This window comes from Sceloporus undulatus, chromosome 3, assembly GCF_019175285.1.
Source record: "Sceloporus undulatus isolate JIND9_A2432 ecotype Alabama chromosome 3, SceUnd_v1.1, whole genome shotgun sequence".
Taxonomy (NCBI): domain Eukaryota; kingdom Metazoa; phylum Chordata; class Lepidosauria; order Squamata; family Phrynosomatidae; genus Sceloporus; species Sceloporus undulatus.
The window spans coordinates 226,019,282-226,043,062 of record NC_056524.1 but is presented as its reverse complement, the minus strand read 5'-3'; the positions used below and the strand labels follow the sequence as shown (position 1 = coordinate 226,043,062).

Here is a 23,781-nt window from a genome sequence, read left to right as displayed (position 1 = left end):
GAGCACCTGTTACCACCTTCGGCTGATACGCCAGCTGCGACCCTACCTGGACCAGGGGGACCTTGAAATGGTTGTACATGCTCTGGTAACCTCTCGGTTGGATTTCTGTAATGCGCTCTACATGGGGCAACCCTTTTACCATACCCAGAAGCTTCAATTAGTACAGAATATGGCAGCAAGGTTGGTCACTGGTTGTTCCAGGACTAGCCATATAACACCGATTTTGCAAGACCTACATTGGCTGCCTATTCACTTCCGGGCGCAATACAAGGTGTTGGTTATTACCTATAAAGCCCTAAATGGCTTGGGCCCAGGGTACTTGGAGGACTGCCTCTCCCCATATAATCCGCCCCACACTCTCAGATCGGTCGGGAAGCAATTGTTGAGGGTTCCCAAGACGAAATATACCTCGTCTTCACAGAGGGCATTTTCCATCTCGGCCCCGCAGATCTGGAACTCCCTTCCCGACGAGCTCCGCTCCGTCACCTCCCTTGATCTTTTCAGGAAGAAACTAAAGACCTTTCTCTTCCGACAAGCCTTCCCCCATGTGTTCTGATGTTATGCTGTTCTCCCCCCTGACATGCAATTGTTACCCAGCTAGTTTTGTTTCCTGTGTTTTTAACAGTTTGTATGTTTATAAGTTTTATTGCTGTATTGAGATGTTTTTAATATGTTGTTGGTGATACCTGTTGTTGCTATCTTGTATCACTTTTAGCTGTACACCGCTGTGATCAAATTTGGAATAGCGGTATATAAATAAATTTTATTATTATTTTTTATTATTATTATTACCCTGACATGACAACACAGCATAGTGATTTGACTGTTGGACTACGACTCTGGAGACCAGGTTTCGATTCCCACCTTGGCCATGAAACCCATTGGGAGACCTTGGAAAAGTCACATGCTCTCAGCCTCAGGGACAGACAATGGCAAACGTCCTCTGAACAAATCTTGCCAAGAAAACCTTATGATAGAGTCGCCTTAGGGATGCCGTAAGTCAGAAATGACTTGAAGGCACACAACAACAAAGTATCCTGACAACATTCTAGCCACTGTCTCAGTTCTGGTATTGCTCTGTAGGATATCTGTGACATGTTGCTGTTAAGAATGCAGAGTAAGGTACATACTGATCAGCATAATGATTGTTAACGTTAAAAATTATTTACAAGTTATTTTTGTCTTACTCTATACAGGCTACTGAAGAAGTTTCAAAAAATCTAGTTGCCATGAAAGAAATTTTATATGGCACGAATGAAAAGGAGCCTCAGACAGAAGCTGTAGCCCAGCTTGCTCAGGAGCTGTACAACAGTGGTCTTCTTAGCACCCTAGTTGCTGATCTACAACTGATTGATTTTGAGGTAAGAAAACATTACCATGAACTAACTGCAGTTCAAATGCATGCCACTTTAGGAAAACCCAAAGAGGTTTCCAGGTTATCTTTCCTAATCTTTGTGTCTGTTGTGGTGGGAGAATATGGATACAGCCATAAAATTTCTAGATTTAGCAGTTGTAAACACCTATTCCATTTTTATCCAAAATTTAAGACAATTGCTTATCTGTAACAGCAGAGTAACTGAATCATTTTATACTCAGTATCTGGTCACCTTGCAGTTTAACACCTTGTACTAGAAAGGCTTACTAAGGTTTTCAGTAGGTCTTGCTATGTGAATCCTGTCTATCAAATACTTTCTCCAACACCCACTAGATGCCATTGATCAGATCTCTGTAATCATTCTATCTAAATGATTAAAGCTGGTGGTTGAAGATCCAGGGCTTATTGCATGCCAACAGATCCTTGCAAAGAAGATTATCTCTAGGCTGGCAATTCTGAGGTGCATTTGTTTTCCTTAGTAGCATACATTGAGAGAGCATGTATATGCTTTTTTATGTGAGCAAAATCATTGTTATAATGAAATTAAAAGGAAAGCCTTGTAGACTGAGTAGCTTCAGTATATACTGACATTATTTTGCCTACTACCGATTGTGACACTGTGAAAAGCAGGTATATTTTGCTTCTCAGTGTTCATCAGACTTTCTTTTTTGATGAGGTGGCAACTCTCTAGTATAAATTTACTATCAAAGTATGTTGTGTTTTGTATAATGATGCAAACAGAACTCCTGAAAGATTTCATAAATTTTCTGGTGCACTAAGAAACAGTATCACTTCAGTTATCTGTGAACCAGACCACAATTTGTTCTTTAAAAGGGCTCAAGTATGATAGACTTACTTTGGAATGCCAGATCTTGCTGGTCTTTTCTGTTTTGTTTTGTTTTTCATATCTGATATTGCTAGGAATAACATTTTTCCCTTGGAGCTGCATTCCAGAATAGATTAATCAGGAAGTGAACAGTATTGCAATTTAATTATTGGTATCTTATGCAGGGCTGTTGAGTCAGTTCACCAAACGTTCAACTTTGACTCTTCTATTTTTCTCCTGTCTGATTTAGATTCAGACTTTTACTCTTTCATGTATGGCAAATGTATATTAATTAGTAATAACAAATTTACTGTAGTAAAGTTGTAGCACAAGGTTTTTCATCACTACCACATGAACCATCAGGTTACTTAGATTGATAGAACATAAAATATAAGCATTTGACATTTCTAAAACCTTTCCTGAATTCCTATGAAAATACAGGTTGAATCTCTCTTATCCAGGATTCTGAAATATTCCAGAAACCAAAACTTGTTTCATGGGTGGCTAAGATAGTGACACCTTTGCATTCTGATGGTTCAGTGTACACAAATTTTATTTCAGGCACAAAATTACTACAAATATTGTATAAAATTACCTTCAGGCTATGAGTGTAAAGTGTATGCGGAACATAAATTAATTTTGTAATAGTGTTTGGGTCCCATTTCCAAGATACCTCATTATGTACATATATGCAAATATAGGTATTCCAAAATCCCAAAAAATCCGAAAGACCTCTGGTCCCAAGCATATCAGATAAGTGAGATTCAGCCTGAAAATATGGATGAACTAGACATTTAATACAATTTAAAAGGTAAAATATAATATAAAATGATATATTTACTGGGTAGTACTATAATATTGTAATGCTTTTTTTGTAAAGTTGGAGCTGGTGGTGGAACATGACTCCACCCAAAATTTATTCTGCTTCCTACTCTATGACACTGACTTGACAGCCCTGGTCTTATTGGAAATAGGCTCCTGTAATAGGGAAAATGTTAAAATGGAGTGAGTGAGGAGTAGAATAAAGTTCTGGAAAATACAGCCTGCAAAAATGTAAAGGACACGTAGAAACAATTTTTCAAGATGTTCGCCTTAAGGAAGCCTTTTCTTTGTTTTTGGTGTTGTAGCAAATGTGCAGGGATTTCTTAGGAGACACAGCATGCCTTAAAGAAGATTCTCTTCCTGGAACTTCCAACCAAACCTCCTGTAGATTCTGCATTTCAGTCAGGATGCAAAGAACCCCTAGTGGATTCCTTTTATTTCTTTAGCAGATTACCTTTCCTTCTCCATTACAGTGGATCTTTGTTATACGCTGGGGTTTGGTTCCAAGATCCCCCGTGTATAACAAAATCCGTGTATGCTCAAGTCCCATTAAGTATAATGACATAGCAAAATGGTGTCCCTAATAAAAAATGGAACATCAAAGTAAATTTATACTTTTTTGGAACATTTTCAAACCGTGTATGCTTAAATCCGTGTATAAGAAGGGCCGACTGTATTAAAAATGGGTTGTTATTTCTGAAACTGCCCTGTGTTTCTGAAGCAGAAAGCCATGCAGGATATGGAGTAGCTATTTTTGAACATATGTGCAGAGCCCCTGGTTGGGTAGTTCTTTGCTGCCTGGCCTTTGTCTTGCAAAGGTTTTAGAACTCTCTGACTTTTATTATGATTGTTTTGAATTGGATGTTTGTAATCTTTGTGCAGCCTAATGTTGGAACAAAAATTTAGTTTCCTTTTGTGATGTTGGATGGTTTAGGTTCCTAGTGTATGCTCATTCTTTTATTCTGTGGAGACCACGAAGAAGAATATTAATATATCTATATCTAATATCACCAGTGGCCTGGTTTGTGACCTTTGTAGATATATCATTACATGTTAAACCATTTTTTCTTTGCTGCTGAGAGAACCTATAAGAAAAATTATGTCTCATATATCTCATAAAATTATGATACAGGAAGATTGTATTCTTAACTGTTGGTTGTTAAATTTCTAATAGCATTGTAAGCTGGCCGAATGTAGCCCCAAAATTATTTGTCCCAGCAATGAGTACAGCAGTGTTTCTGAAATTTCCTCACCCAAACCTCACATATCACAACAATCCTGTACCATTCAATAACTCAGCCAACTTTGCCCAGAGTCCCATTACTTGTCCTGGGCTTGCCACTAAAAACAGCATTTCCTTGTTAGTTACATAATGAACTTGGTGATGGTTCACAATAACAAACAATGCATTATTTGTTTGAACTATTTACTACTTCCGAGTGATGTAACTGTGCTCATAATGATAAACATATTGTACTAGCAGAGGTGAAGAGCAAAGTTACATGAATTGATCTAAGACATAGAAGATACTTTATAAGTAATTTTCTGAAGAACTCATGAAAAGTTCATAACTGAAACAGTATATATGAAAATTTATTTTAAAGAGAGAAGAAAGGTATTTTCTCATCCATATATTGCAGCCCACAGACATTCTGTGTTTGCTCCAAAGCCACTGATTTTCTCATGAAGACTAGAAATGTTTCATTTTGATATGCTTAACCATAGATCACAACATTTACCTCATAAACAAAAAGCACCACATGGGAAGTCATGAGATGAAATCATGACCATGGCAAGTTTATTCTCTTTTAAATATGATTGAGTCACGCTTGGAAAAGGAGGAGTCCCCACTGGCAACCAGGAACATACTTTTTGTAGCTGCAGAATGCAAACTTTGGTTACTATTATAGTCATTTTTATCTTACAAGATAAAATCCTGTAGGCTGAAAGTGCATCCTTGGTTGATCTGTACATTTATATTATGTTAAAATGACTGTCACTTTAGCACATGCTTGGCATTTTCTTGAGAATTCATAAGTGCAAGTCATTATGCTTAGCCAATTCAGATTCCTGCTTTAAGGGCATGAAATTACCTGATTCTAATGTTACAACTTTTTACAAGACCAAGAATATTTAAATGTTATATTTGTTGCATTTTTGATAGGGTAAAAAGGATGTGGCTCAGATATTCAACAACATTCTGAGGAGACAGATTGGTACAAGAACACCCACAGTTGAATATATCTGCACTCAGCAAAATATACTTTTCATGCTGTTGAAAGGGTATGTATTGTATGGTATAAACTAGTATAACTAACTACTGTGCTTCCAACTTAACGCTAGTCCACATAATGACTCTAGCCTACTCTTCAGCCCTTTACACTGCCTAGAATTGCAAAAGTTGATAATAGTCTGCTTCAGTCTGTACAACCAAGCACTACCAACACAGGTGCAGCTGATGTTGTACTTGTAAATGGTGGCTGGGCGGGGGGAGGGCAGTGATTATGGAAATGATGGTTACCGTATATTCCGGCATATAAGACGACCGGGCGTATAAGACGACCCCCAACTTTACAACTTAAAATAGAGTATTTGGGATATACTCACCATATAAGACCACCCCTCTCTTCCACGATAAGTCAGAAAGGAGCTGAAGGCACACGACAACAACAGCAGCAGCGGCAGAGGAGAAAGAGGGGGGGAGGAGAAAAAAGGAGAAGGAGAAAGAAGAAAAGGAGGAGAAAGAAGAAGAATAGGAAAAAGAGGATAAAAAGAAAAGGAAGAGGAGGAAGAGGGAAAGAAGAAGCGGAGGAAGAAGAGGGGGAGAAGAGGAGGAGGTGGAGAAAGAATAAGAGTAAGAGGGGAAGAAAAAGTAGAGGAGGAGGAGGAGAAAAAGAAGAGGGGAAGAAGAGGAGGAGGAGAAAGCAGAAGATTAAGGGGAAGAAAAAGAGGAGGAGAAGGAGAAAAAGAAGAAGGGAAGAAGAGGAGGAGGAGGAGAAAGAAGAAGAGGAAGAGGGGAAGAAAAAGAAGGGGAGGAGAAGAAGAAGAAAAAGAAGAGGGGAAGAGGAGGAGAAAGAGGAAGGGCCCAGCTAGCTGGCTGCCTTCTCCTGTGGCAGGAGAGCCACGAGGCATGTCCTCCGCCTCAGAGAAGGCCTTGCAACCACGGGCTCTCTTTAGGACCCAACCAGCTGGCTTGGCCTTCTGATAATGTCCCTAGAGTTGGAAGAGACCCCAAGGGCCATCTAGTCCAACCCCATTCTGCCATGCAGCAATCCCCAAAAGACAGATGGCCATCCAGCCTCTGCTTAACGACCTCCAAAGAAGGAGACTCCAGTCACTCCGAGGAAGAGTGTGTTCCACTTCTGAAATAACAGCATACACAACATTATTTCCTTGCCTCGACAACTCTTCCCGCCCTTCCTCTTGGTGCATCTACACTGTAGAATTAATGCAGTTTGAAGCCACTTTAAGAGCCGCTGCTCCATCCTATTGGAATCCCAGGATTTGTAGTTTTATAAGGTCTTTTGCCTTCTCTGCCCAAAGAATGTGGGGGGGCTGCTCCAAACTACAAATCCCAGGGATTCTGTATGGAGCGAGCTGTGGCAGTTCAAGTGGCTCCTATTGGAATCCTAGGATTTGTAGTTTTATAAAACTTATAAAAACTACAAATCCTATGCTTCTGTGTGGATGGAGCCATCACAATTAAAGTGGATGGCACATTCTACTTCTACAGTGTAGATGCACCGTGAGAGGCATGTGAGAGAGAAAGAAAGAAAGAAAGAAAGCGGGAAGCCCGGAAAAAGCCTCCAGACAGACTCCTAAGGAGCAGCCTGGCTAGTTTCTCTGCGCGCCAAGAGGAGTTGTTTTTTTTTTCTCTACAGTTAGCCAAAGAAAAGAAACATAGGTCCAAAACACAGGGCAGCAATAGTCCAGTTTGAGAGGACTTTAACTGCCCTGGCCCAATGCTAGGGAATCCTGGGAACTGGAGTTTATTGTGGCACCAGAGCTTTCTGACAGAGAAGGCTCAATCTCTCACAAAACTACATTTCCCAGAATTCCCTAGCACTGAGCCAAAGCAGTTAAAGCAGTCTCAGATTGGATTATTGCTGCAGTGTGTTTTGGACTATAGTCTCCAGCCTGGCAACAAAAAGTGGGTCCTTGCTTCCTCCTTCCCAACTGACTGGGGAGCTCTCTCTTTCCCCCAACAAGGCTTCATCCTTCACAAGAGAAGGGAAGAGGAGAAGCAGAGGCAGAGTGCGGGAAACCCTCTGCTCCTTCCCTTGGGAAGGACTGAGACTCAGGAGGGAAGATAGAAAGACCTCCTGCCGCCCCCCGCCCCCCCGAGAGGAATGCCACCGCTTTCCCCCTGGGCGCCCAGGAAAAGGAGGACAGGAGGGGAAGGGAGAGGAGGGAGCAAGGAAGGAAGGAAGAGAAGAAAAAGGGAAGGAGGGAGGGAGAGAAGGAAGGAAGGAGGAGAAAAGAAAGGGAGGGAAGGAAAGAAGGAAGGGGGGAAAGCGAAGGAAGGAAGGAAGGAAAGGAAAAGTAGTGGAGAAAGAGAGAGAAACCTAGGAAGGGAAGGAAGAAGGGAGGAAAGGAAAGGTAGGAAGGAAAGGAAGGAAGGAAGGAGGGAGGGAAGGAAGGAAGGAAGGAAAGAGATGAAAGAAGAAAGGGGAGGAAGGAAAGGGAAGGAACGGAGGAGGACGCACCGCGTGGCTCCTTTGCCTTCGGGAGAAGGCTTTGCCGCTGAGGGCTCTCTTTAGGACCCAGCCAGCTGGCTTGGCCTTCTCCGAGGCCGAGAACATGCCACGCAGCTCCTCTGCCTTTGGGAGAAGGCTAAGCCAGCCAGCTGGGTCCTAAAGAGAGCCCTCAGCGGCAAGGCCTTCTCCCGAAGGCAAAGGAGCCGCACGGTGTGTCCTCCGCCTTGGGAGAAGGCTTTGCCGCTGCGGGCTCTCTTTAGGACCTAGCCGGATGGCTTGGCCTTTTTTCCCCCGGCATACAAGACGACCCCCGAGTTTGGGGAAGATTTTCCTGGGCTAAAAAGTCATCTTATACACCAGAAAATACGGTATATGTTTTCATGTAGAGCAGGGATGACCTGCTTCCTGTGTAGGGGACATTTCTTCATGAATCTTCTTAGAAACAGAAAGCTCTTGATTAAAAGTGCTTCAAATGCTCCTCTTCTCACTGCTGCACCATTGCATGTCAGTGGTAAAATCTATGGTGGGATGGGCCAGCATGGCATAATAGTTTCAGTGTTGGACTATGACTCTTGATACCAAGGTTGAAATCCCTGCTAATCTATAATACCCACTGGATGACCTTGGTTAGTTACACTCTCTCAGCCTCAGAGGATGGCAGTGGCAAACCCCCCCCCCCTCCAAAGAAACTTGTCAAGAAAACCCCATGATAGGTTCATCTTAGAGTTGGAAATGACTTGAAGGCACACTATAACAAACAACAAAATGGGCCACTGGGCACACTTAAAAATTGAATAAAGGACATTGCAAGCCGAAGGCTTTCATGGCTGGCATCCATAGTTTTTTGTGGGTTTTTCGGGCTCTGTGGCCATGTTCAGAAGATTTTCTTCCTGACATTTCGCCAGCATCTGTGGCTGGCATCCAGCATCTATGGCTGGCATCTTCAAGATGCCAGCCACAGATGCTGGCGAAATGTCAGGAATAAAATCTTATAGAACATGGCCACAGAGCCCAAAAAATAAATAAATAAATAAATAAAAACCACAAAAAACTATGAATAAAGGACACATGCAGACTATGAGGTGTGTTTTGCCCACAGCTGATGAGAAGGAACAAACAAGGACCTAAACTTCATAGCAAACAATGCAGTATGTTAAGAAATAATGGTAAACATCACTTCCAAGTGCATATGTTTCCAAATACATGCACCCGAACAGCCACAAGAATGAGTTTGGAACTTTTGCTTGTATTCTCAATGAAAGACAGTTCACTATATCATTCAGACCTAAAAAAACTGTGGCTAATTTTAACGATGGTTACTGGAAATTTTCCTTTGTATGAAACTTACAGCATTGTCTTTGTGTATGGTGTTACATTTGCTAAAGCTTGTTTGTGGAACTGTCACATCCCCAGTTGTTTGTACTGTTTGCTGGGCAAACTGGCTTTTAAATACAGAGTGTTTGTCTATTGTTCACTGAACAGAATTTAAGACCAAAGTCTTATGCCACAATTTCACCCCACAGCTTTTGATACAGCTCATATCCTCATAGCTATGATAACACTATTTCTTCAAGCTTGCCCAAATAAAAGGCAATTCATTGTGTATACTCACTGCCAGATTGCTGTTTTCCTCGTATTAGGTCATCTGCATTGTTCCAGCAGAGCATCATGCTTTATATTTTTGTTTTGCATCCTTTCACAATAAAACAAATGTGAAGCTTCAGTACTTTGGTTCTCTTTGGAACAGAGAGAGGTCTGCATTTGTTTTACGCCAAAAGGATGCGAAATTTTGATTTATCTTTGTTAAAAATCTATAAAATGCAAGAAATTACAAAATATAAAAGCTTGTCAACTTAAAAATATGGTTGGAAGCTTCTGATGAAATAGAAAATAGAAACCAGTTATTTTTCCTGTCATGATGACAGAGTTAGATGTTCAAAATACTATCCACTCCTTTCTTTCACCAACCTATGACTTCCTCAATCTATATTGCATTTCGTGTTATGGGAAAGCCACTCTTTCCCAGAGTAATATGCCTCATTTCCTGACCATGATGCTGCTTTATCCCAAAACACAATTGCAAGATAGACATGTGCAATGAATACATGGCATGTTACTTATCCATTAAGACTTTAGTTCATCCCAGTGGATCAGTATTGATAACAGTATGCTAAAATCCCACTAATTTTGAGGTCACTTAAATAAGTAAGATACAGTCTCATTCCGTAAAACATTAGCCATTTAAGGTTCTGTCAGTCAGAGCCACACTTCCTGTCATATTCAGATATAAAGTTTTTGGAATAGTCCAGGGCTGAAACCACTATGCCATGCTGGCTCTTTCTCCAGCTTACAGGAAGGCTTTTAAAGTGTTGTGTTCTGTATCTGGAAGCACCTTAGTACTTGTGTGGCCACTGTGAAACTTAACAGTGCTGTGTTTGGTGGATCTTATTTTTCATACATCTTATGTAAGTGAATATTTGAACTAGTGGATAATATATAATACACAATTATCAACAAATTGATTATTGTAGCTGTAGATTTTGTGAACAGTAAGTTGTCTTTGAAAGGACAGGTTTCTTTCCTGGTTCATTCTACTAAGGCTTGATTTTTAACCTGAAGGATGACACTGAAATTTTTTACATATCTCTATGTTTGATATATCAGATGCTTGTATATATTCCAGGCTAAATGGTGTTCATAAATTGTCACCATGCAAATGGATCTTATAGCACTAACTGCTATAGCATAACTTGAGGCTAACTGAAAGAGAAAAGATGGTAGTATGGTCTTTCATAGACTTGAACCTGCTTCCTCAGATGGATTCTGAGGAAGTCGGTTAAAGTCTACCAAAGCTCATGCTAACAACTTTTCTCTTTCAGTTCATCTCAAAAGTGCAACAAGATCCATTTGCATAATGGTTTTCCAGACTAACACTGCTATGTCTTCCAATAAATTCTACAAGCAGGCTCACTAAAATTGTATTATTTTCATTAATACATACTAGTTAATTGCTGAAAGATTTGAACAGGGAATTAAGAATCATATCTTGCTATGATTGCATTTCTGTTTCTCATGTATTTATGTTAATTTCTCATTTCACAGATACGAATCTCCAGAAATTGCTTTGAATTGTGGAATCATGTTAAGAGAGTGCATCAGACATGAACCACTGGCAAAAATAATCTTGTGGTCAGAACAGTTTTATGACTTCTTCAGATATGTGGAAATGTCAACATTTGATATTGCATCAGATGCATTTGCCACTTTTAAGGTAATGCAATCTTTTTTTTAAACAACTGTTAGTCTAATGCTAGCAAAATTAACACCTACAGACTAGCATTAATAAAATCTTAATAATATTAGCAGCATATACATATATTCAAGAAAACCTTGTTAGAACATGAAATTCATGTCCATGAGATACAGGGTCTTGCAGAAGCATTTTGTGTTACAACCTGGAATTGAAATAGATTTAATTGGCAGTGTTACCACTTGATGTAGATGAGATACACAGCATGTGAAGGTGCAAAATATTGTTACTGTGGCAATTGTAAACAAAATGTTACTGTGACAATGTAAACAAAAACAAATGAGCACTTTTTGATTTTGTTTAATATTCACATGCACATCCCCAAGCCAGTACTTAGCAGAGGTACCTTTGATTGCAGATACAGCTATAGGTCTTCTAGTTTCGGTTATGTCTCTTAACAGCTCTGTGTATCTGGATCCTGCAGTTTTTGCCCAATCCCCTGACAAAATTGTGCTAGCTCTACTAGGTTGGATGGACACTGTTGGTTAACAGCAAATTTCAAGTCTTGCCCCAGATTCTTAAGTCAGATTGAGGTCTGGCTTTGACTGGGCCATGCATTTTTCAAACCACTCCTGTGTTATTTTGGCTATGTGTTAAAAGTTGTTGTCCTAGTAGAAGTTGAACCTCCACTCTGGTCCTTGCAGTCAAAAACAGCTTTTCCTCCAGAATGATTCTGCATTTTGTTTCATTGATTTTGCCCTTCACCATGACGTATCTTCCTAGAACCTGCCCAGTGAAGAAATATCCCAGAAACCTGATACTGCCACCACCATGCTTCTTGGTGTTCTTGAGTCTGTGAGCACTATTAGCTTTGTGCCACACATAGCATTTATGGCAAGGCAAGACATTTCAGTTTTTATTTCATCAGACCAAAGAACTGTTTCCCAGGTTTGCTGTGCCTCCCTTATGCTGTTTGGCAAATTCCAAATGTGCTTTGATACACGTATGTAGCTTTGTCTTGTCACTCATCCATAAAGCCCAGTTTGGGGGATGGTGTGAATGATAGTTGTCTCATGATGATTTCTCCCATCTCAGCTGAAGATCTTTCCAGCTCCTTAAGGCTTACCACTGGCCTTTTGGTTGCTTCTGTAACTAATGCTGTCTTTATCCAGTCACCGAGCTTTGGTGGACAGCCTTCTCTAGGAAGAGTTATAGTTGGTCCATTTCTTTCTGTTTTGTAATAATGGATTTAATTTTACTCTGGGGATGTTCATAGCTTGGGTTTTTGGGTTTTTTTAACAACCGAATTCTGATTGGTGCTTCTGCACAACTTTATCCCAGACTTTGACAGGTACTTGTCTTCATCATGCTATTTGCCTTGATAGTCTCTCCAAGAAACTTTCCAGAAACAGATGTATTCAATTTCATACTGTATCGTGTGGCACTAAAATAGCATCAGTGTGTACTCCAGTCAAGTATTTAGGTAGCTTTTAGAGGTTATATTGCACTGGAGTTTATTTAAACCTACCACAGAAAAAGGAGTGAATATTTTGCAACCAATGAGTGTCAGTTTGTTTATATTTAATCTTTATATGCCATAGTAAAAATATTTTAGAGCGCCATTATGGTGTAGTGATTTGAGTCTTGGGCTATGACTCTGGAGACACTAGGTAACCTTGGGCAAGTTACTCACATTCAACCTTAGAAAATTCTGTGATGGTTGCCTTAGGGTTGCCATAGGTCAGAAATGATATGAAGGCACACAATAACAACAGCAGCAGCAAAATATTATGCACCTTCACAGTGCTGAGTATATTGTGTACGTCAAGTTGTAAGAATGCCAAGTAAATTCCTTTCAGTTCCATAATGCAACACAAAACAAAAAGTGGGAAAGTGTGTGTGGGTGGGGTGGGGTGAAGGGAGTAATTCTACCAGGCACTGAAAATAAAAATGTCAAGAGAATTCCATGCCTTTAGGAATATCTTCAGAAACAGTTCTGATCTGTTTGAGAAGCGGCATTTGGCATTTTCATTGGTTTGACCTTCAGGTATTTTCCCTGTTCCTGTGAAGATATCTGTATTATTTTTGTATATTCATATGATCGCAGACAATTGAGAATTACACATAGTGGATGGGATAATGTAAGGATAGCATAGCAATAGCATTTACATTTCTATACTGCTTCATACTGAACTAAGTAGTCTCTAAGTCGTTTACAATGTGTAAGCTAATTGCCCCAAACAAGATGATGATGATGATGATAATAATAATGATAATAATAATAGGATTTATTCATATAGCGCCCAATCACTGGGAATCCGAGCGGTTTACAATAGAGGGGATAATAGACGGTTCCCTGCCCTCAGGCTTACAATCTAAAAGACACGACACAAAAGGAGAAGGGAATGGTGAGAGGGGGAGGGGATCAGGTCCAGCAGTTCTTCTCTCCCTCTGAGGCCTGGACCAAGGCAGATGGACCAGAGGGAGGGCTTGTCTTCTTCCAGGCAGGCCTCTTGGAGCTAGCCTGCCTCTCTCTCCCTCAAGATGGTGGCTGAAGGGAGGGCTACTCATTTTAGCACCCTACGTAAGGATGCAAGGCTGAGTCAATCCTGGAGCCCTAGGATCGAATTCAACAACCTTGTGGTACTGGCATTTAACCACTAAGCCATCAGGGTGCCATCAGAATGCCACATAACCAATTAGACTTGGTTCTGTTAATATCACTGAAGGTAAAAGAAGCAAATACTGTACTGTACAAACTTGGGGCAGTGCTTTTTGTGTCAGTGAACTTTCATCTCCACTTAATTAATAAAACAGCTTCCACCACTTCCAAGTCAGCCCAGGTTTGGGAATAGAGACCGATGGTTCAGCCCCAACACTCAGGGGTGGGTTAGATTATATATTTTGCTGTTACATTGTAACCCATAATGAATCCTTTAGATTGACTGAAAAGGAACTAAAATGAATCGAGAGATCCAAATAAATCATATTCACTATAGATTCGTGAGGTCTTGATGATGTTTACCATACTTTGAAAGACAAATATAAATATTTGACTCTCAGATATCCAATTTTCTCACTTGCCTGGGTGGAAATATTGTTTCTGGGCAGGGGGACAAATTTTGAAATTGTATGCTTTTAAATAACAATAAAATCTCTTTTTTGCAGGATTTACTTACAAGACACAAGCTGCTTAGTGCAGAATTCTTAGAACAGCATTACGATAGGGTATGTATTTTTGTTTCTGACACCATGCATCAGAGTTGCCAGTTTATGAAGGTGGGAGGAAGGTGGGATATATTATGAAATACTAATAGAATCTTTCCGTCTATGAGTGTGTTTGAATTTGGGCAAATCCTGAAGTCAGAACCAAATTGATTCTGGCTTTTGAGATGTCTTAATCAACATGGGGCTGCTCCAAAGTGGACTGAATCCAAAGTGGACTGTATGATCTACTCCATCCATCTATGCCCTATTTCTCTTCCTGTGACTTTGTTGCCAGTTGAAGAGAAAACAAGTCATAAATCTTTTCATTCATCCTAACTCTGTAGGACAAGGGTGGGTAACAGCTGCCAGTCTGGGAGCCTCTTTCCAGGTTTGCAAGTGTATACGTGTATGTGGGGGAGACATTTTACAGGTTTCTAAAGTTAAAATACATATATGTAAATTAGGTGGAAGTCAGTTGAAAATAATTATAAATTATTAATGAAATATTTTAAAACTCACTAAAATTTCTCTTACATGTTATTAATAAATAATCCCCCAATCATGATTATTATTAAATTTGTGTGTGTGTGTGTGTGTGTGTGAAATTAACCTTAAGTTAAATTGATTTAAATGTATTGATTATTGATATTAAATAAAAGGACTAAAACAGAGCTAAACTATCCCATTGACTATAGATAGTCAATATAATTTTCCATTCACTATGGTGCATTTAGTTGCCACTGAATTTGAGTAGCAAATAGTGGTGCCAGCTTCTTTTAAAAAAAAATTAAAAAAAGATGTAGGGGAGCTATAACAGAAAACACAGGGTGTATGGTTTGCCGATCTACTCCTGTTCTAACCCCTACACTAGTCATAAGTTTGCTGCCTTGAACATCACTAAGGTGAAGTAATGTCTTTTTCATACAAATAACCCCCAACCCATGGGAAGGTGTGCATGTGTGTAAGAGGAAATAAGTCATTTTCCATATTATTTCTGAACATTCCCCATCTCTCTTAAACTTTTTATATGCCCTCCTTTAATTTTATAGTATTTAAAATTTAAACTATTCCACACAACATTTTTGCAACAACTATCCCAAGATCTAAGATAAATATACCCTGTTTTTTAGAAGCATCTGAAACATAAAGCCTCCTCTTAAGCAAAGCTCCCTGAACCTCTTTTGACACTTTGTGGCCCCCTCAGATATGGCTACTGCTTCTGAAAGTGTTGCCTATTTCAACCAAGAAATTTTGTGTATGTTTGTGTATATGTATGTATATTTATGTATATTTGAAATTTCTGTCTTTGAAAAAAACAAAATTTAAAAGTATGTAGCACAAAACCTCTTGAACCTACTTGTCTGGCAAGCATAATGCTCCAAGGGTAAGGGTGCATGCAGATTTAATCACACTGTGGCAGACAGGGAAAAGGTTAGCTATATAATGACTGCATGAAGCATGAAGATTTAGATTTCAAAGTCAGGATTCAGATTTGGACCCAAATTGAATTAAGTAGCCTCTACATTGGCCCAAACAGATGAGCTGTTTTCAAAATTGGTGTGTGAACCGAGTCTTATGTTAGAGCACACCCTTATTTCCTCATCCATCTTCTTGTTCATTTTGTACTTTTAATAATGTAATGTTTTTAATCTTTTGAAATTGTTTAATTTTTTAAGCTTTGTATTTTTGATATTTCATACTGTTTTAACTTAGACTGTTTTAAATTTTGTCAGCCGCCTTGAGTCCCTATACTGGGAGGAAGGTGGGATATATATAAATGTAATGATGATGATGATGATGATGATGATGATAAGAATAGCATATAATGTTTGATCAAGAACTTGGTTTTTTGAATATTTTGCAGCAAATTGTTTCAGTTATGTAGTCCTTAAAATATTGAGAATGAATTTGAAGTCAAAGTCACTTTCTCAGTATTGGTTCAGTCATTCATTCTATTTAATCACAAGGGCATATGTAACAACTTTGCTCCATCTACTGGCCATTGATGATGACGGTGGTGGTGGTGGTGGTGCTAGTAATAATAATAGAATCTAATTGTTTTTTTTCACCTCTGATTGCTTAAAATGTTGCCAGGAAAATTCCTTCCAAACCACTATAGGATATTTTCCCCTAGTAGGCTGAAAGAATTTGTTTCCTGCTTAAATATTTATTTTGTTATACATTGTGGGACACAGTGGCTTAGTGGTTAAGATGCTGACTGACAATTGCAAGATAAGCAGTTCAAGGCTCAAGTGCCATGTGGCAAAGTGAGCTCCCATCTCTATTCCCTGCTTCTGCCAACCCATCAGTTCAAAAGCATGTAAAATTGCAAGTAGATAAATAGGTACCACTTTAGTGGGACGGTAACAGTGTTGTATGCAGTAATGCTGGCTGCATGACCACAGATCCATCTTTGACAATGGTGGCTTGTTTGGGTTCTGTGTTTCATATTTGTGTTTCCGGTTCAGTGAAATTATTTGGATCAATTATTTGTGATAGTTGGAAAAGTCCTGATTTTTCTTTCATTTCTCCATCCAGTTTTTCAGTGAATATGAGAAGTTGCTTCACTCAGAAAACTATGTGACAAAGCGACAGTCCCTTAAGGTAAAAGGGTACTATGTGCTCATCTTAGCCTAACTTTAGGACTGTTCTTGAAATGATTGTTTTAATTGGATAGTAGCAGGCTGTTCTAGCCATTTGGTTGCCTCTGCTAACAAGGATCTGAATAATGTCAAACTGGACTTTATACTTGAGGAAAGTAGTTTAGCCCTATTTAACTTTTAGTACATTTTTATAACAAGAATCTAACAAATTTCTACCAGTGATATTGTACAGTTCTCATGAAAAGTTCCTTTCTAACGAGAATTTCAGTATAAAGATCCTTTAAAATTACTATGTTCTGTTTGTTAATCACTCTAATATAAATTCATTTAGAGATTAACTGCATTGTCAGAAGTGTTGTTTGTTTTAAAATCACCTGTTATAACACACACATATGAAACATACATCAATTTTTAAAACCACAAACCTAATTTATCATGCTGGTTTATCTGTAAAAGCAAACGTGATCTGTATACTCTAAATTCCAGATGTGGAAACTTCTATGCATAGGAGCCAATCCCAGGTACCACATATGTGATCATTTCATCACCTGCTGCTCATGCTGCACCAAGCCAGTCTATGACAGATTGATGTAGCATCCTACAGCTCCCCAAATTCTGTAGATGACCAGGACATATTCTTCATAATGATGAAAGTGCAGAGATTTGAAATAGTCTTTGTGTACTACCTTCCCCCTTGTGCCAACCATACTCTTCTTATCTGATCTTGAAAGGAACTTGCTTACACACCTCCACCAGATTATTCCAGAAAATCATCAAAATGAATCAAACTATCTCTGCAGTGCTCATTTGAATAGCACAGAGAGGAAAAGTTATAATACTGAAAGAGAGCAGTGTCACAGTGTCTTGATCTCACAAAACAAAAATATCTTGGACTAATAACGAATTTCTGAATGTACCCCTTCCTTTTGTTAATGGTCATTGGTGTTGTGTTGGACTGTATAGATGAACAAACGTCCTCCTTTTTGTTTTGATAGCTGCTTGGTGAACTGCTGTTGGATAGGCACAACTTTACAATAATGACAAAATACATCAGTAAACCTGAAAATCTCAAACTCATGATGAACCTTTTACGAGACAAGAGTCGCAACATTCAGTTTGAGGCCTTTCATGTCTTTAAGGTAAACATCTTTTAAACAGCATTCATAATTATACTTAGTTTTATTCAGCCCTTCTTTGAAACCAAAGGCAAGAATATCCAGGCTTATACTGACCTAATTATACTTTAGCGTGGTACAGTAAATTTTAGAAGTCTTGCTAATTGGAAAGTGATGTGGAGGCAGTTTTGTAGTACAAAGCAGTGTCTCTTTTAAATTTGTTATTCTTGTTTTGGGGATGGTGTGTTAATGTCCCCAGGACACTCACAGAGTAATCTAGACTACTTAATAGCTCCTGGTTGTTTTACAGTGTCATAGAATGCATCCAAATTTCTGCATGCATTAGTTCTTTGATTGTAATAATGGCAGCTTGAACACATGATACTAGCTGCTAAGTAAAACATAATCTCTTTCTAAGAGTTGTAAGCAGATTGTAGGCAAATCTATTTACTGATTTGTAAATACATGTTTTCAAAACCAAATTATTTTGTAAATGTCCTTTCGCAGACATTTATCTTATTAATATATTAAATTGCTGGAAATAATAATCCATTATGTAATATAAATGGGTTTGGGCCCATGCACTATGAAATAACATGTTAATAATTACACATATATTGCTTTTGGCTTTTTAGTACATTATAGGCTTGCCTTCTTGTAATTTGATGTTAAGTATAAATCTGTATTCCACTGTTAATAATGGCTGATAATTTAACTGAACATTTCATTTCTTGTATTTATTTTCTTGTTTTTTGCAGGTGTTTGTAGCCAACCCTAACAAGACACAGCCCATATTAGATATTCTACTAAAGAACCAGACCAAACTTATTGAGTTCCTCAGCAAGTTTCAGAATGACAGGACCGAGGATGAACAATTTAATGATGAGAAGACCTATTTAGTTAAACAGATCAGGGATTTGAAAAGACCAGCACAGCAAGAAGCTTAATCTTCTATAAACCCCTATAATATTAAATCCAAATTCAGCATTTGCTGTTAGATATTCAGCATCAGGCACTCTTATCAATTCATGAGGAACATTACTGCTAATCTGCTGTTCAGTGAACAGTGTTTGTTTTTCTCTCTTTATTTTTTAGTCCAAGTTGACAAACCTAGCTGCTGCTTTCTTGCACAATGTGGACTTTCTTGGTATTTGTGTCTGAATTCAAGCACAGTGCTTGTCTTTAGAAGTCTGGGGGGAGGGGGAGATATTTGGTTCATGAAAGCAAACATATAGATGATAGTTTGGGATAGGAAAGAAGGTATTAGAGTAGTTTAAGTGACAGGGTGCATGCTTGCAAATCTGATTCAATCCGTATGTTTGCACTTAACCTTGTATGAGATGCGAGCACAATGTGATCTGTGCATACTTGGCACCATAGTATATGATTGTATGCCTTGATTTTTTAAAAAAAATGTGCAGTGCTTTATTTGTAATCAAAGGGGATATGTATCTAAGATGTGAGCTTACTGGGATGAACAGTTGTCTTGCAAATAAAACTGATACAGAAACATAGCATCTTCTTGAAGAGTGAAATCTCAGAGTTCATAAGGAAAATGTATATATGCCTTTTACTGCTTTATAGTTTTTTTTGTTTGTTTTTTTGAAAGAGTGATTTTCTGAGAAGTGAGTTGTAGACTTGGAAATATGGTATAAGGGGTTTTGTTAATTTTACTTCAGAGGCGTTTCAGACAGTAGAGCTTAGCAGTGACACTTTGCATTTCATTTCAACAATGCTTATTGGTTTCTTTTGTATATAACTCCTAGGCTGCTCATTTCTTTAAAAAAATGATTTAATTTGTACAGCAGAGGAATGTTAATGTATTAGTCTGTAACTTTTACCTAATACTGAGTTTCGCAAAATGAAAGCTCATGTGTAATTAATACTTTGGATCACATGAAAATGCTGATTTCACATTTCATAAGTACTGCAGCATCAAAAGGAAGAGAACCCATTTTTCTGTATTTACTGGTCTAATGGGGTGCCATCAGTTAGGATAGACTAATATATAGCGCTGGGACCCACTAACCTGTATTCTTCAGTGTTGGCCTTATCCGTTTATATTAGTGCTGTGTTCAGCCAATTACAAATTATGAAGATTATACTAAATTAATAGCAGTTTGTTTTTCTTGTCAGTATATAGAGAATCTCTCTTCTGTTCATATAGTTAATATTCAGTATGATAGTTGTGACAGTAAATAACTTATAGTTCCCTTTTATGTCGGAATCCATTATTTCATAACTATCCTCATGTCAAAATCTTGTTCCTTAATGCTGCAAACTATCAGTATTTATTTTTTAAAAGACTGATTTTGCACCACTTTTTTGTTACTGTGATCATTACAAAAGTTTGCTAAATATATCTAAACTATGTTATCAAAATTGTATCTATTCATCTAAACAGTAGTTCTAAGATCACACCAACCAACCAACCTTACAGATTAGAAGTATGAAAGTTCAGATTCTGCATGATTGAACCTGACTGAGAATGGTATACAATTATTTATTGCTTTCTAGCTTCTTTATCATTAAATTATTTCACAAATAATTAAACTAATCTCCTGATTGACATTTTAGCTAATTTTAAAGCCTTCATGAAGGAAGTAAGAAAATATCTCCAGCAAATAGGATTTTGATAATATTTGCTATCTCAGCATTGTCATGCTTCCTTAAAAGTCATACATAACCTGTCCTTTGCAAAGTGATTCATAATGTCTATTGAAAAAAATAAATGAAAATAATCACAAACCTCTTAAATCATACATATAGACAGTAAAACTGGCCATGAGATATTGTAGTTCAGTACTCTGTCCTTTTTTATATTTTGGTTTATTGTAGTTAAGAGGAGGAAAATATTACTTGGCAAGCTATTCTCCATTATGTGTAAGGCTTCCACTTTAGGGGGGAAAGTAGAAATGCTAAACGTTATGTATGTGTGTATATAAAGAAGTTAAAAGATGGGGTTGGACATTGGTTTTGCTTCTCTGCTATTCGGCATGGGGAAAGGGGCTCAAACTTTAAAAAAAAAACATTAATCCTTGATTGTTGGCATTAAAAAAGTTGTATTTAAGACCATTTGATGTGCTATTCATATTAAAAACTATTGTACTGGAAGTGGTTTCTTATCTGCGTGAAGGCTTAAAGATATTACTAAAAGTTATTTAATGTGAAGGTTTAAAAAAAAAAAGAGAGAGATGTGTACAATTGTAATTCTCCTTCCACAAAAGCATTTCATTCCTTTCGATGAATGCATTTCTTATTAGAAGATCTGGCTGGCCCCATAATTTAAACTGAAATAAAATTTTGAAGAAACACAGTTGTGTGTTCTATAATAATTATCTAGGGGGGAAAGGTTCACTTAGTATTTCTATTAAGAGATATTTTGCACTTCTGCGCATCTTGTGAACCATAAAACTGCCATTGCATTTAAAAGCTCAGTGCCAAAAAACTAATCAGCCACATTTAGCTCCTGTGAGGCAGACTTCTCAGTTTTGCATGTTATCTTTGTTACTGAATTATGCTAAATATTGATTTAGCTAATGGGAAGTGTCAGGTGTGCTTGGAAGTGGGGATGGCTAACACTGCCTTAAAATCTTATCTTGAATTTACACATTTTACATCCGTGACTTTCCAAATTAACTTGGGAATTATACGGGGAGTGGATGCTGAACATGGAAAGAGGTCTAAGTCCCCTATCATGCAGTAAGAGCACTTCAGAAAGAGAAAATGACTATTAACACACATTAAATAGATATTGTAGAGATACTGTAGAGGAGTGCCAATAAAATGCTGTTAGATCATTACCCTTAGACTCTGTCTCTCTCTCTCTCACACACACACATTTTGAAATGTCATTATCTTCATGGTACTTAGTGATATTTAGAGACAGAAATTTTGTAACAAGATTCATGGATTTTATACACATACTCACTTTATAATACAGGTTGAGTCTCCCTTCTCCAGAATTCCGAAATCTTAAAAATTCCAACAACCAAAACAGTGTAGGGTTGGGCACATGGATGCTTTGGGAAATGCAGAGATAGCCTAAAGGGTTGGGGAAATGCTCTGCTCACCCTATGCTAGACTGTTGGGAACATGATTGAGTCATCTGACACGTCATTACTTCCTGTCTTCACATTAGAAAACACTTGATGCTTCTGACAGGTTAAGAAAAAACCTATAATTGTTTGGTCCTCTTTCATTCCAGACATTTTGATGTACACACCCCAACTTTCCCTACTGCAAAAACATGTTGTTTGCCACCCAGTCGTTTCCAATTTGTGCCAACTTAAGGAGAGCCTATCAAGGAGTTTTCTTGGCAAGATTTGTTCACAGGCGAGTTACCTTTCCTTTCTTCTGAGGCTGAGAGACTGAACTCTCCCAGGTCACCCAGTAGGTTTCCATGGCCAATCAGAGATTTGAACCATGGTCTCTCAGTGTCCTAGTCCAGCAGTCAAACTACTACCTTATACTGGCTTTTTCAGAACACATAATAAGTGGCAAATGAATTGGGAGTAGATAACTTGATCTATTGTTCCTGTGTTCATGAGAATGCCAAGATCGCACCACTTTATTCATACAAAGGAGAAAAAAATGTGGGTGAAGCAACCGTGATGAAAGCTCTCCCTCCATCCCAGCTGCCACTACTGTGGCCTTGGAGGTAGAGAACAACAGCCCACATCTGCTGGACTTGATTCCTTCCTTCACTGCCATCCCCTTTTCATTTTGTATCATGTCTTTTAGAATGTAAGCCTGAGGGCAGAGAACTATCAAAATTGTAAACTATGTAAAGCGCCATGTACATTGATGGCACTATATAAATAAATGAATATGATAATAATCATAACAATAATCCTAGATGGCAAATGTTTGAGCAATTCCTAAATCGTTTCCCTTTCATCCCTTTCTTCACTACCTAAGTTTATCATTACATCTCTCTGTATCTTTGCTGGTTGTTTACAACTGGAAGGAGTTGTTGAGATCTTCAACTCTTTTTCATCACTGTTTTTCTAGCTCAGTACTCAAGGATGGTTGTTCTCCATCAGAACCTTGTGAATTGTGACCTAATTGACTAGCAGACGAAAGTTGAACAGACTTGTGTACTCCATGCATGGCATTCTAGGCCTATCTGCTATGCTATACATTTGCCAGTCTACCAAATGCAATGAAAATACATTCTCTTGACAGTTCAGTTCCTAACCAAAGAATCCACATTTCTACAGTCTTAACTCAAAAGCTTCCCAAGCCTAGTTTGGCAAGCTGGGCTGCAGTGATTAAGTTCATGTCAAGTTTGTTTATTTGCCCCTTTTCTGGAAGAGTGTTTGCATCAGATTCAGTAACAGAGTCTGGGAAAATTGCTTTTTTGGGCTACAGAATCCACTTAGCCAACAATAGAGTAAAAAAGTAAGCTATCCAAGCTCTGTAATAACATGATTAAATTCACTGAGAAACTGAATGCCTTCAGATTTCATAAATTTTTGCAATTATTTAATTTTTCAAACCAGGGAAGCTTGAATGTGATGTGATGTGGAGAAGACAAGATTCATCTGATGTACAACTGTGTGAGAAGGGATTTCAGAGGCTGCTGTAAGAATGTAAAAGCATTTATGGATCAAACACAAAAGTCCAGCATTCTGTTTCCTTACATGATGCTTACAGAAAGTATAAAAACACAATGCCACTATCCTACAGATGTTCTACACTAATTTGGTACAAAGAAGCATACTGGTCTTGTGGAGGTAATATGTGGCCATCATGACTTAGCCATCAGTAGCACTATCCACAATAAGCATGAGTATACCCTTTTAAAGTCATCTAGGTTAGTGGCCATCATATAAAATTTAGGATGTTTGGCTTTTGTGAAGAGCAAAATTGATCTCTGAAGTA

At 38.3% G+C, this 23,781-nt stretch overlaps 1 protein-coding gene across 1 annotated transcript in view; it reads left to right on the top strand.

Annotated features, from left to right (window-relative positions):
* Positions 1–21,009, top strand: part of CAB39 (calcium binding protein 39) — a 67,655-nt gene extending 46,646 nt beyond the window's left edge. The window contains exons 3-9 of the mRNA XM_042459014.1: positions 1,197–1,361; positions 5,188–5,306; positions 10,823–10,991; positions 14,139–14,198; positions 16,716–16,781; positions 17,776–17,919; positions 18,654–21,009. Of these exons, the coding sequence (XP_042314948.1) occupies positions 1,197–1,361; positions 5,188–5,306; positions 10,823–10,991; positions 14,139–14,198; positions 16,716–16,781; positions 17,776–17,919; positions 18,654–18,842 (912 nt within the window). The 3' untranslated portion in view covers positions 18,843–21,009. The remainder of the gene's footprint in view (positions 1–1,196; positions 1,362–5,187; positions 5,307–10,822; positions 10,992–14,138; positions 14,199–16,715; positions 16,782–17,775; positions 17,920–18,653) is intronic.
* The last annotated feature ends 2,772 nt before the right edge of the window (positions 21,010–23,781 follow it).